The sequence below is a fragment of the Hoplias malabaricus genome, chromosome 9 (assembly GCF_029633855.1).
Source record: "Hoplias malabaricus isolate fHopMal1 chromosome 9, fHopMal1.hap1, whole genome shotgun sequence".
Taxonomy (NCBI): domain Eukaryota; kingdom Metazoa; phylum Chordata; class Actinopteri; order Characiformes; family Erythrinidae; genus Hoplias; species Hoplias malabaricus.
In genome coordinates this window covers 2,349,158-2,362,032 of record NC_089808.1, presented here as the reverse complement: position 1 = coordinate 2,362,032, position 12,875 = coordinate 2,349,158, and the positions used below count along the sequence as shown (strand labels likewise).

General features: G+C 40.3%; 1 protein-coding gene across 1 annotated transcript in view; it reads left to right on the top strand.

The window, feature by feature from the left end:
- clcn5b (chloride channel, voltage-sensitive 5b) overlaps nucleotides 1–12,875 on the top strand; it is a 31,572-nt gene that overhangs the window by 12,641 nt on the left and 6,056 nt on the right. The window contains exons 5-11 of the mRNA XM_066680657.1: nucleotides 548–735; nucleotides 2,965–3,087; nucleotides 3,991–4,197; nucleotides 6,060–6,140; nucleotides 8,729–9,295; nucleotides 9,444–9,630; nucleotides 10,688–11,086. Of these exons, the coding sequence (XP_066536754.1) occupies nucleotides 548–735; nucleotides 2,965–3,087; nucleotides 3,991–4,197; nucleotides 6,060–6,140; nucleotides 8,729–9,295; nucleotides 9,444–9,630; nucleotides 10,688–11,086 (1,752 nt within the window). The remainder of the gene's footprint in view (nucleotides 1–547; nucleotides 736–2,964; nucleotides 3,088–3,990; nucleotides 4,198–6,059; nucleotides 6,141–8,728; nucleotides 9,296–9,443; nucleotides 9,631–10,687; nucleotides 11,087–12,875) is intronic.

Genomic DNA, 12,875 nt, shown 5'->3' with positions numbered 1-12,875 from the left:
TCCATCATTAATCGATTGCTTGAACACATAATGTGTGTGTACATTGCATGCATCATGTTATGGTCGTATTTTTGATATATTTTCGTATTCACTCTGTATATTATTTTAGTCTTTTTCTGTCTCTAGTTCTCTTACATTATTGGTCAAGATAAAGTTCCCAGTAAACATTTAGCCGTTGATTCAACGTTGAACTAACGTACTGACTGCCGTCTAATCAACGTTCTCTTAAGGTTGAAAATGAAAGTTGAAAAGACGTCCAAACACAGACATTGAAAAGACGACTATTAGACATATTTTGGACGTCCGTTGACGTTATTAATTGGTCCCGAAATAAATTACTTGTATAAAACGCATTTTGGACGTCCACTGACGTTATCGATTGGTCACCACTTAACTAACTTATTAAGATGGATTTTGGACATCCATTGACGTTTAAAATATGTCCTTGACGGACAGACTACTTTTAGACCTATTTTGAACGTCCAGGGACGTTCCTTGTTTACTGGGTTAACTTTATTGACTTAATGGTCTCTCCCTTGCTCTGCAGGAGCCTTAGCTGGTGGTATAGACATTGCAGCTCACTGGCTGACAGACCTCAAGGAGGGAGTGTGCCTCAATGGCTTCTGGTTCAATCATGAACACTGCTGCTGGAACTCCAAAGACACCACCTTCCAGGAGAGAGATAAATGCCCCCAGTGGAAGAGCTGGGCTGAGCTTACGGTGGGAGTCACAGAGGTGTGTTCTGGAAGATGTTCACAAACACAAACAGTTAACATAATCTCGTCTTCTCTCAGTGAAAACCTGATCCCAGTTTGTATGTGAAACATTGCAAACTTAAGATGTGTGAAACATGTGACATCTGTATTATTGGGAAAATGACTCGATGTATTAGGAAACTTATAAAACCCTTTAGCCTGTGTTTTCCTGTGAAAAGCCTAAAATGGTTAGACGCTGAATCACTCTTCTGTGATGATTCAGGATGTACGGTGTTAATAACTCCCTCTAGAGGCTAAGAGTTATAAACAACTGCAGAATTTTGCAACTGCAAGATCTGAAACCAGCAGTGCCCGGTATGCTAAGCCTAAACTTAAAAACTCTTACTGTTCAATCACTACACAAAGATCATATGTTTATACTTTTTTCTCCTTTTGGTTCTATTTTAGAAATTCAACTAGGACCTATTTCACGGTCGTTGTATAGGATTGGATTATTATTCTTCCCTCTGTTTGTGTTGATGGTCATAATTGTGGTGGGGTTGAATGCTTTCTCACATGGTCCAAAACCACAGTGTTAAACTGAGTTCAGGTCTGCCATAATACTTATAATAATAATAATACTCATACTAATATTTTTATAGATCAATTAGGGACCCCTTGTGAGCTATGGATTGGGTCATCATTGAACAAAGCTCTCCCATCAGGGTATAAAGGCAAGGCGAGTTTATTTATAGAGCACCTTTCGTACACACTGGCAATTCAAAGTGCTTTACAGCGTGATACAGAAAGATTACAGTAGAATTTAAAAAGTGAAAGAAAATAAAAACAAGATTACAGTAGAATTTAAAAAGTGAAAGAAAATAAAAACAAGATTACAGTAGAATTTAAAAAGTGAAAGAAAATAAAAACAAGATTACAGTAGAATTTAAAACGTGAAAGAAAATAAAAACAAGATTACAGTAGAATTTAAAAAGTGAAAGAAAATAAAAACAGGATTACAGTAGAATTTAAAAAGTGAAAGAAAATAAAAACAAGATTACAGTAGAATTTAAAAAGTAAAAGAAAATAAAAACAAGATTACAGTAGAATTTAAAAAGTAAAAGAAAATAAAAACAAGATTACAGTAGAATTTAAAAAGTGAAAGAAAATAAAAACAAGATTACAGTAGAATTTTAAAAAGTGAAAGCAAATAAAAACAATTAGAAAGTATAAAATATAATTAAAACAGAATATTAAAAACATTTAAAAACTATTTCATAAAATTTAAAACAATAAAAAAGGACGTTTATTAAAATGGTAGTAGAAATAAAATAAGTAAATCTACATTTTTAATTCGTGTAGTAAGTGCAGCTCTGCTCAAACAGGAAGGTTTTTAGTCTAGATTTGAAGGTAGTAATATTTGGGGCAAATCTGATGTTTTCCGGGAGTCTGTTCCAGGTGCAGACTGAAAGCTGCCTCCCCCTGTGTGGTTCTGATCCGGGGGAACCAAATAAAGGTTAAATAATTGAAAATAATCTCTAATTTATATGTGCAATGTACAAATACTAGAGAGACGCCAACAGCTGGAAACCAAATCTTTGTATGTGTCAAAATACTCGGCCAATAAACCTGATTGGTCAGAATTATGTGACCTGTTGTTTTGATTTGCACCAACGTTTCTGTAAGGGATCAGGTGATCTTAAACCCTAACAGCCAAATGAACCCACAGCGTAACCCAGCCTTCAGACCCTGGCTTTCTAGCAGTAAAGCAATCAGCCATGAATTCTCTAAAAAAAAAAACCTCTAACTTCTGTTGTAATATGTTGTGGATGGACCGTTTGTGCTGACACAGTCTGATCGTCTTCTAATGTTGACTTTTTTAGTCACTTGTGGAGCAGTTTCACTTCTGTTTTTTTTTTGTTTGTTTTTTTTTCTCTTCTGCATTAGTGTTACAATCACAGACTGGGGATTTTAACTCTTCAGCTCTGTTTACAGATGCCTTTTGTACATGTTAAATGCTAATGCTAATGTCACACTAGCCACTATTCAAACGCTTATTTTTGTGTGCCTTAATAATAAACCTTTTTTTTAAGTTATTGGATGTTTTTTCTCTTGATCCAAAATCATGGGCGTATTGTACATACTGCACACATTTCTGGAAACCTCTGAACTTATGGTTATGGCTCATTTATTCAGGCTTTTCTTGAATTTGAAACTATTTTTGTTTTATCCAAATGAATGATGACGCTATTCTTTGTGTATGCACCAGGGGGCGAGCGCGTACGTGGTGAATTATTTGATGTACGTGAGCTGGGCTCTGTTCTTCTCATTCCTGGCAGTCATCTTGGTCAGAGCTTTTGCTCCGTATGCCTGTGGCTCAGGAATCCCAGAGGTAAAGTGTGTGTGTGTATATACAAATATGTGCATGATCATTATTGCAATTCTGTATATTTCTTTTTTTTTTAATATGTCTCTCTTTAGTTTGTTTTGAATCCTGTTCATCTCGTTTATCCCAGTCTGGTAATGTGTAAACAATATGCCATGGACTTATCCTCTTCAGCAACTCCCTGCTATATCTCCATTCAAGTGTTTGTGTTCTGAGAGCGGATCTGAGCATTAGCAAATCTCCTTTCCTTGTCTAAGTCTGCCATGACATGTTTCTCCAGTGTGGGAGAGAGAAGGCACCTGTTTGTGTGTGATTTATCCGCTCTGCCACATTAGCTAAGCCTTAAGAAAAGGAATAAACGGCCTACAGACGTTAAATCACAGTTATTTATATAAAGTTGTGCTTCCCAAGAAAGGCATGAGCGTCAGCTGTGTTACAAATCACCCTGAGAGATAAAAGCCTTAAGACAAAAGAAACTGTTAAATCTTTAATTCCTCAAACGTTAGGAAATCTCTGAGCAAAAAGGATCTAAATGAATGGAAATGATCTATTTCCTCCATGGGCCTTTAAGTGGTAGGTTCCTGCCAAGAACAAGACACTATCACAGAAATGATAATCTGGGGAATGCTGAAGTTTCGCTTAATCCCTCCCTTAGATCCAGACATCCTGAGTGGATTAATGAATTAACAGTTATTCAAGATAAAGTGTCTCTCAAGACTCTCCTCCATTAGTATCCATCCCCCTTCAAATATTTAATACATACTGCTATTGTCTTGGGCGTCGTTTTCTTTCTCCTCTTCTCCTTTCTCTCTCTCAAACCTCCTCTGTCCTGGTCACACTCATTTATTTGTGTTTTTCGTTCTCTCCTTTCTTTCCTTCTCTCTCTCTCTCTCTCTCTCTCTCTCTCAGATCAAGACCATCCTGAGTGGTTTTATAATCAGAGGGTACCTGGGTAAGTGGACGTTGTTGATAAAGACCATCACTCTGGTTCTGGCTGTTTCTTCGGGCCTCAGTCTGGGAAAAGAGGGTCCTCTGGTACACGTGGCGTGTTGCTGTGGCAACATCCTCTGCCATCTCTTCACCAAATACCGCAAGAATGAGGCCAAGAGGAGGGAGGTAAGAGGAATGAAGTGAAGGAGGAAGTTATAAGAGGGGGGGGGGGGGTAGAGAGAGAGAGAGGGTGTGATGGTGAGATAAGGAGAAGTAGTGGGTTATTGAAGTAATTCCCAAAAAAGATAAGGGTAAAATGGATGTGAGAGAAACTGTGAGGTGGAAGGAGAACAACGAATAAGAGAGGTTTCTTTGTATTTAGGCCTAAAGTACAGTAATATAATATGTAACGATTGGCCTCCTACTCCTCCAGAGAACATTGCCAAGCTGGACATCAGGCACAAAGCTATGCTCTAGATTTTCAGTTAAAAGCAGACCCATTTGAACTGGAGCTGATATTAAAAGGAGGGCGCAGCCAAAATTGAAATTTAAGCAGTTTCTTCCTAGCCTCAGATATAGTTGATTAGTAATTGCCTATTTGGTGTTTAATGTAAATTATATTATTATTATTATTATTATTATTATTATTATTATTATTAACTGTAGCTATGAGGCTAATGTACAGGGGTTGGATAATGAAAGTGAAACCCCTGTCATTGTAGTGTGGGAGGTGTCATGGCTAAATTGGAGCAGCCTGGTGGACAATCTTCATTAACTCCACACTGCACCAGTAAGACCATGTCCATCCAATGGTTCAAACACTGTGTCCTGAAGGCGGTGCCGTGTATCAGGACGACAATGCACCAATACACACAGCGAGACTGGTGAAAGACTGGTTTGATGAACATGAAAGTGAAGTTGAACGTCTCCCATGGCCTGCACAGTCACCAGATCTAAATATTATTGAGCCACTTTGGGGTGTTTTGGAGGAGCGAGTCAGGAAACGTTTTCCTCCACCAGCATCACGTAGAGACCTGGCCACTATCCTGCAAGAAGAATGGCTTCAAATCCCTCTGACCACTGTGCAGGACTTGTGTATGTCATTCCCAAGACCAACTGACGCTGTATCGGCCGCAAAAGGAGGCCCTACACCGCACTAATACATTACTGTGGTCTAAAACCAGGTGTTTCACTTTCATTGTCCAACCCCTGTACATAAGATATGAACCACATTTCCAGAAAAGTTGGGTCCTGTGCAAAAATGTACATGAATAACATATGGATATCATTTAAAATATATTGAATGGACAAAATTACAGCTGCAATTTTTTTTTACAAACTATTGTGTGTGTGTAAATGAACAGTAATTCAAAAATGATTTTCTCAACTTAAAATAGTAAAGAACTTGGGGATTTCTTCATCTACGGTATAATAATATCATTAAAAGTTTCAAAAAAATCTGGAGAAATCTCTCTATAGGCAAAGGACAAGGCCCTAAACCGATATTGGCAGCCTGTGGTCTTCAGGCTCTGTGAAAGAATGTGAAAACATTTCACTTTACAAACTACAGCGATTGGTCTCCTCAGTTCCCAAATATTAACAGAGTGTTAAAAGAAGAGATGATGCAACAAAGTGGGAAACATGCCCCTGTTCCAAAGTTTTTGGAATGTGTTGCTAGCATAAAATTGGTAAATATTTTTCAAAAAACAATACACTTTCTTAGTGTCATTTACAGTGTTGCCTTTGTACATTTTTCAATTAAATTTAGGGTCTAAATTATATGTGCATCGGTTAATTTTGTGTAAAATGGGGTTTGTATATTAACGGGAGAGTATGCCCCAATCAATAAGCATCCTGTGAACTACACGGACAAACCTTGTGTGTTTGTTTAACAGCTATGGTTAGTAAATGTTAGTATATTGAAGTTTGTATCATTGTGTGTTAATTATTATACGGTGGAGATGATCCGTGTTGGTGTTAGTAGATTATGTAGCTCTTCTTGTGCCCTGTTTCTTTGTGTATCACACTGTCCTGTTGTATCGTCTCAGGTCTTGTCTGCAGCGTCTGCTGTGGGGGTGTCTGTAGCTTTTGGGGCCCCTATAGGAGGAGTGCTTTTCAGTCTGGAGGAGGTATGGATTGGAGCATTGAATGAGTTAACCTTCCTTGTAAATGTATTTTGAATTGATTGTAGATGCCACCACATCCTGCTACTCACTCACTTACACGAGTTTATGTAATTTAGTTTAATTTATTTGATCTGATAAATCTATTATCCTTTACTGTGACACCAGAACTATTCATCAATAAGACTTTTGGTTTATAAACTTTTTCATTATATGCATTTTACTAAGCTTTAAAAATCAAAGAAGAGTCTAACACAGTACAATCCTAAAAATCATTATACAAAATAGTATTTGAAGTAGTATTACACAGCAATCTTACGTGAAATTATTTCCCATGTATATTTTAATCAATTAAAGGAGCAGTCTGTCATATGTTTACTGAACTATATCATAAAATGACCAGAGATTAGTGAAGCATGCTTAGTTGAAGCACTGGAGTCTGTGACAGCAGTGCTGCAGCCAGTATGTTCTTCTTTAAGAGGTGTCTGTTGCAGAGAAAAACCCTATTGGTGTTTCAGTTTGTGATCCCGCCCACTGTCTAACCTCAGTAAAGTTTCCAATTTTGACACACAATAGCAGAGCAAAAACATGGCGTGCTGCAGCCATGGTTGACTGAGTATGACAAGAAACAAAAGTAAAACTAGAGGAAATACTAGCAATATATTTGAAAGATGGAGACAGCCTACACTACAGAGTGTACAGATTAGTCTACAGAGTGTGTAGCCTCTCCAGAGCGTGGAGCACTACAGAGGACAGGAAAATCTATGAAAAACTACAAGACACTATACAGTGCTTGATATAAATGTTCGCAAATAACCAGTATCACCTGTAAGAGAAACAACACACAGTGGTTCACTCAGTGGGCCACTGAACAAGAGTTTACAGCCTTCCAAATTCCAAATGTATTCTAATTTTACATTCTTCTTAAATGATGCAGCGCTGCTGCTACCACTGTTGTTTCTTAACCATTCAGTGAGGAACATAGCCTCTAGTATGTGCTATTCTACTAATCTCTTGCTAATCTAGGAAACACCAGTTGCGTTTATTTTGGGAGTTTAGTGTCATGTACTGTATTATCCCGACTCGTAAATATAGACGTTCGTTTTGATTGAAATCCCAGTCTGGTTATAATCCGAGTTGTGATTCTCCTGAACAGGTAAAGAAATCATTTCTGAAATGCTCTATAAGAACAGACACACATGTAACCATTAAAAGTGTAAACTCTGTGGTTTGTCAGTTTTTAATTCAAGAATCTGAGGAATAACATATGAATTAAAGCCTAGGTTTGTGTTTAAAATTCATAATGTGAGGAATAATGGCAAATTAAGGCGCATAATTGATTTAGTTTGTGTTTTAAATGAATGCACTGAGGAATAAAGACATAATAAAAGGTGTAAACTCAGTGGCTTTTTTGTCTTAAACAAAGAAATTGAGGAACAAAAGCAATGTTTCAGAAGCTTACTTCAGCCTTTCATAGTCACTTATTTAAGGAGGAATATTTAAGGTTAATATAGTTCTTTATAAAACCGGTAAATACAGGAAAAAACAGCACTTTTCTGAGTAAATAACTTAATTATGGCACATGCTGTTTAGCTATAAAGGTCCATTTTATAAAGTTCTTAAACTCAAATTGCTCTCATAGATGTAGGTTCAGTTTTCCTCAACCTGACAAACAGTGTGAGCTTTGTGTCTGGGGATGGGGGGGGGGGGGGGGGGGGGGCAGTGTTTGGATGTGGTGTGCAATAATTTTTTTTTTAAATGTTTGTGTGAGTGTCACTGATTGCTCCATTAATTAAAAAGTAACAGTGAAAATCAAACTATTGATGTACTTTTGCATAAAGGAATAAATAAATGTGTTGTGGGGGCACGGTGGTGCAGCAGGTAGGTGTCGCAGTCACACAGCTCCAGGGGCCTGGAGGTTGTGGGTTCGATTCCCGCTCCGGGTGACTGTCTGTGAGGAGTGTGGTGTGTTCTCTCTGTGTCCGCGTGGGTTTCCACCGGGTGACTGTCTGTGAGGAGTGTGGTGTGTTCTCTCTGTGTCTGCGTGGGTTTCCTCCGGGTGACTGTCTGTGAGGAGTGTGGTGTGTTCTCCCTGTGTCTGTGTGGGTTTCCTCCGGGTGACTGTCTGTGAGGAGTGTGGTGTGTTCTCTCTGTGTCCGCGTGGGTTTCCACCGGGTGACTGTCTGTGAGGAGTGTGGTGTGTTCTCTCTGTGTCCGCGTGGGTTTCCTCCGGGTGCTCCGGTTTCCTCCCACACTCCAAAAACACACGTTGCAGGTGGATTGGCGACTCAGAAGTGTCCGTAGGTGTGTGTGTGAGTGAATGTGTGTGTGTGTGTGTCTGTGTTGCCCTGTGAAGGACTGGCCCCCCCTCCAGGGTGTATTCCCGCCTTGCACCCAATGATTCCAGGTAGGCTCTGGACCCACCGCGACCCTGAACTGGATAAGGGTTACAGATGAATGAATGAATGAATGAATATGTGTGTTGTGGTTTAGCATTATACTCCTTTAGCTACACTGATATATTGTCACACTTTACAGTTCTTGTTATTGATTTCTATTATAATGTGTTATAACGTTTTTCTTGTTGTTTACAGGTCAGCTACTACTTCCCCCTGAAAACTTTGTGGCGCTCCTTCTTTGCTGCTCTGGTGGCGGCCTTCACCTTGCGCTCCATTAACCCGTTCGGGAACAGTCGTTTGGTCCTGTTCTACGTGGAGTTCCACACTCCATGGCACCTCCTGGAGCTGTTCCCCTTTGTCCTCCTGGGTATTTTTGGAGGCCTGTGGGGGGCATTCTTTATACGTGCAAATATTGCCTGGTGCCGGCAGAGGAAGACTACTCGGCTGGGCCGCTACCCTGTCCTGGAAGTTCTGATTGTAGCTTTCGCCACAGCGCTCTTGGCCTTCCCTAATGAATACACTCGCATGAGCAGCAGTGAGCTGATTTCTGAGCTCTTTAATGACTGCAGTCTGTTGGACTCCTCCAAGCTGTGTGACTACGCCTCACAGGGCAAAGTTGGTGAAAGAAATGCCAGCTTTAGTGAGAGCAGTAATGGGCTAGCTGACCGGCGGGCAGGTCCAGGGGTCTACACAGCTATCTGGCAGCTCATCCTTGCGCTGTTCTTTAAAATGATCATCACCGTGATTACTTTTGGCATGAAGGTATTGCAGCTAGCATATTCACACACCTTTTTTCTCAGATTCCTGTTAAATAGTGCATAAGGGATTGACTTAAAATTCAAAGTGTTAAATGTAAATGTAAATGCACACTAATATTTAGGCTCTCAACTCATTTTTTTCTTTGCCTCAGGTGCCGTCTGGTCTGTTCATTCCCAGTATGGCAGTAGGGGCAATAGCTGGCAGGCTGCTGGGCATTTGCATGGAGCAGCTGGCATACTACCACCACGACTGGGCTATGTTTAAACATTGGTGCTCCCCTGGAGCTAACTGCATCACCCCAGGCATTTATGCCATGCTTGGGGCTGCAGCATGTCTGGGTAAGGTATCTTCAAATGTCACCCAGGGTGTATATGATGTGATATATCGTATCATATCAGCTTCAGCAGATGTGAAAATGTAGCATTTCCAAAAAATGAGCTTGCTCCTAGTTTTAATTAGCATTGTTTGTTTAGCTAAGGCCTTGATACTTATTGTCATGCATTGTTGCCCATTTGTAGCATTGAACTTTCACAGCTTCAGAACTTGCAAGCTTAAAGCTGGCAGGCACATGTGCGCTCTAAACGGTTTCAGAGGCGAGCTGGGTGAAGGGTTGTTAAATGGAGATCACTGAGCTATGGAATCACATCAGATGAAGAAGAGGTGTATTCGGCTGTTTGGGTTTTCCAAATGGTTTGTTGTAGTTTTGTGTAACTGTGCTCTTTGATCCACAATCCCAACTAAGTTCTCAGCACCGGTGTTCCGTGACAGAGCAGGAACAAACATCCTTGCATATGTAAAACTTTTTCAGATCCCAGCTGTGACTGCCTCGATACTTTTGCATGAATGATTAGAATGCTTGTGTGCAAAGCCATTTCCTGAGAGCACTTGGCAGCCTTCACATGCACTTTGTCACATTTTTATTTATTTATTTATTTTTTATTGTTCTCTGTATCTCTTTATTCCATTCTCTTTCTTGATTCTTCTCGTTCCAGGATCGTCTCCTCCATTATTTTTTTTTTGCATCGATTGTTCTCTTTGATTCATTTTTCTCTCTGTATTTACTCCATTTATTCTTCTCCACTATTTCTTACATTTTTCTTCCCATTTTTCACCCTGCACACTTGTAGCTTTCCATTGTGTTGCCTTTCTTTGCTTTAGTTGTCCGTCTCTGTTACTTTCTCTCTGTTTTTCCGACACTCAGCAGCTGTACTTTTATTCATTACTCGTTTTTTTATTCTCTATTCTCTTGATGACTCTTAATTTGTTGTTTTTCAGTTTTTGTTTACGTCATCTTCTCTTTCTATATATTCCTCTCCCTCTTACCAAATGATAGCCGCAGTCCGTCTACAGCTACAGTTTTTCTGTGCATCTCACCATGCCCTTACATTCTCCCAGGTGGTGTCACTCGAATGACAGTCTCTCTGGTGGTCATCATGTTTGAGCTGACTGGTGGGCTGGAGTATATTGTGCCTCTGATGGCAGCCACAATGACAAGTAAATGGGTGGCGGATGCTCTTGGTCGAGAGGGCATCTACGAGGCTCATATCCGTCTCAACGGTTACCCCTTCCTGGAGCCCAAAGAGGAGTTTGAGCACAAAACGTTGGCCATGGATGTGATGCGGCCAAGAAGGAGTGACCCTCCACTATCTGTGATAACACAGGAAGGAATGACAGTGGAGGAGGTGGAAGGGCTAATATCAGACACGTCTTACAGTGGCTTCCCTATTGTTGTCTCACATATGTCTCAAAGGCTAGTGGGCTTCGTGCTGCAGAGAGACCTGCTGATATCGATAGGTGAGCCCAAAACTACTGTTTTACTTTTGTGAGCAGAGCCAAGGTTAGGCCAAATCCAGTGTGACATGAAACAGCACCACATGGGAAATGTGAAACATGCTTTGTCATTATTGTCATTAAATCTGTTAAATGGCAGTAACACACACACAAACAAAGAAACAAACACTCACACACCATCTGGGGAACAGTTGGGGGATTAGGTGTCTTTCTCAAAGGCAACTCACTCGTGGACTGAAGGAGTAGGAACCTGTTGATTCCTGCCGGCTGGTTTCTACCGATGATATTCCAGACCCAAGCCTGCCTCTCTAACCTTGTTGTGTTGGGTTCGAGACAGTCATTGGCTGCTAAAGTTAAGCCCCGCCCACTCAGCAGATTCTGCACACCCTAACCCTGATTGCAAAATGACTCTAAGCCTCTGAGGAGCTGTGCGTTACTAAAAGACATAATTGGTAAAAAATATTTGATGTGGCTTTACCTGTGTTTGTCGGTCGGTCTTTTTCCAATCAGGGTAATGGCTTACGTAGCCGGTTGTGCATAATCAGCTGGGTGGGCGGGGCTTAACTTAGGCAGCCAATGACTGTCTAGATCCCGCCTTCTGACAAAAGTCAAAAGCGAGAAACTTCTGGAGGCAAAAGTGAGACTGAGAAGAACTTTAGAACCTATTTTGACGCCATGTGCCTTGTACTAAATTTTGGATTGGTATTGGGTTAATAGCTTTAGTTTCTGGATCACTAACACCATTCTAACATTTGGAGCTTCGGAGGTCCTTCACATTATAGAACACAGCTTAGTTTGTTAGGTTTTAAAAATGAATACAAAGTAAAAAAAAAAAAAGAAGAAGAACACATTAATAAAGATAACAAATATTAAATACACGACAGTCAAAAAAAAAAAATTACTGAAAAGTTGTAGGCCGAAGCTTTAGCTTATTGTGCCTACCCTTCTTAAATAGCTAATTTACAATCATTTTACTTCTGTTTTTAAAAACCACATGAGGGAATTTAACATTCCACATATTTTACTTAATGCTGGGATACATGAAAATATGTCTATTTCTTTTCTATTGGGTTTCATTGGACAATGAAACTGAAACACCTGGTTTTAGACCACAGTAATGTATTAGTACAGTGTAGGGCCTCCTTTTGCGGCCGATACAGCGTCAGTTGGTCTTGGGAATGACATACACAAGTCCTGCACAGTGGTCAGAGGGATTTGAAGCCATTCTTCTTGCAGGATAGTGGCCAGGTCTCTACGTGATGCTGGTGGAGGAAAACGTTTCCTGACTCGCTCCTCCAAAACACCCCAAAGTGGCTCAATAATATTTAGATCTGGTGACTGTGCAGGCCATGGGAGATGTTCAACTTCACTTTCATGTTCATCAAACCAGTCTTTCACCAGTCTCGCTGTGTGTATTGGTGCGTTGTCGTCCTGATACACGGCACCGCCTTCAGGACACAGTGTTTGAACCATTGGATGCACATGGTCTTACTGGTGCAGTGTGGAGATAATGAAGATTGTCCACCAGGCTGCTCCAATTTAGCCATGACACCTCCCACACTACAATGACAGGTGTTTCAGCTTCATTGTCCAACCCCTGTAAGTTGTGTGTACACAGTAGAACACCTCTCTTAGTAATAGGCACCTTAACATGGATTCACTGCATTATCTATGTTATGGCGATGGTCTAAGTGCGACCAGGACGGAAGACCGATTCTCAGAAATCAGAGGAATAAAGACACAGTCAAGTATTCACGCTAGTCTCTAGTTTATTCAAACGTTTGTTGCAGTA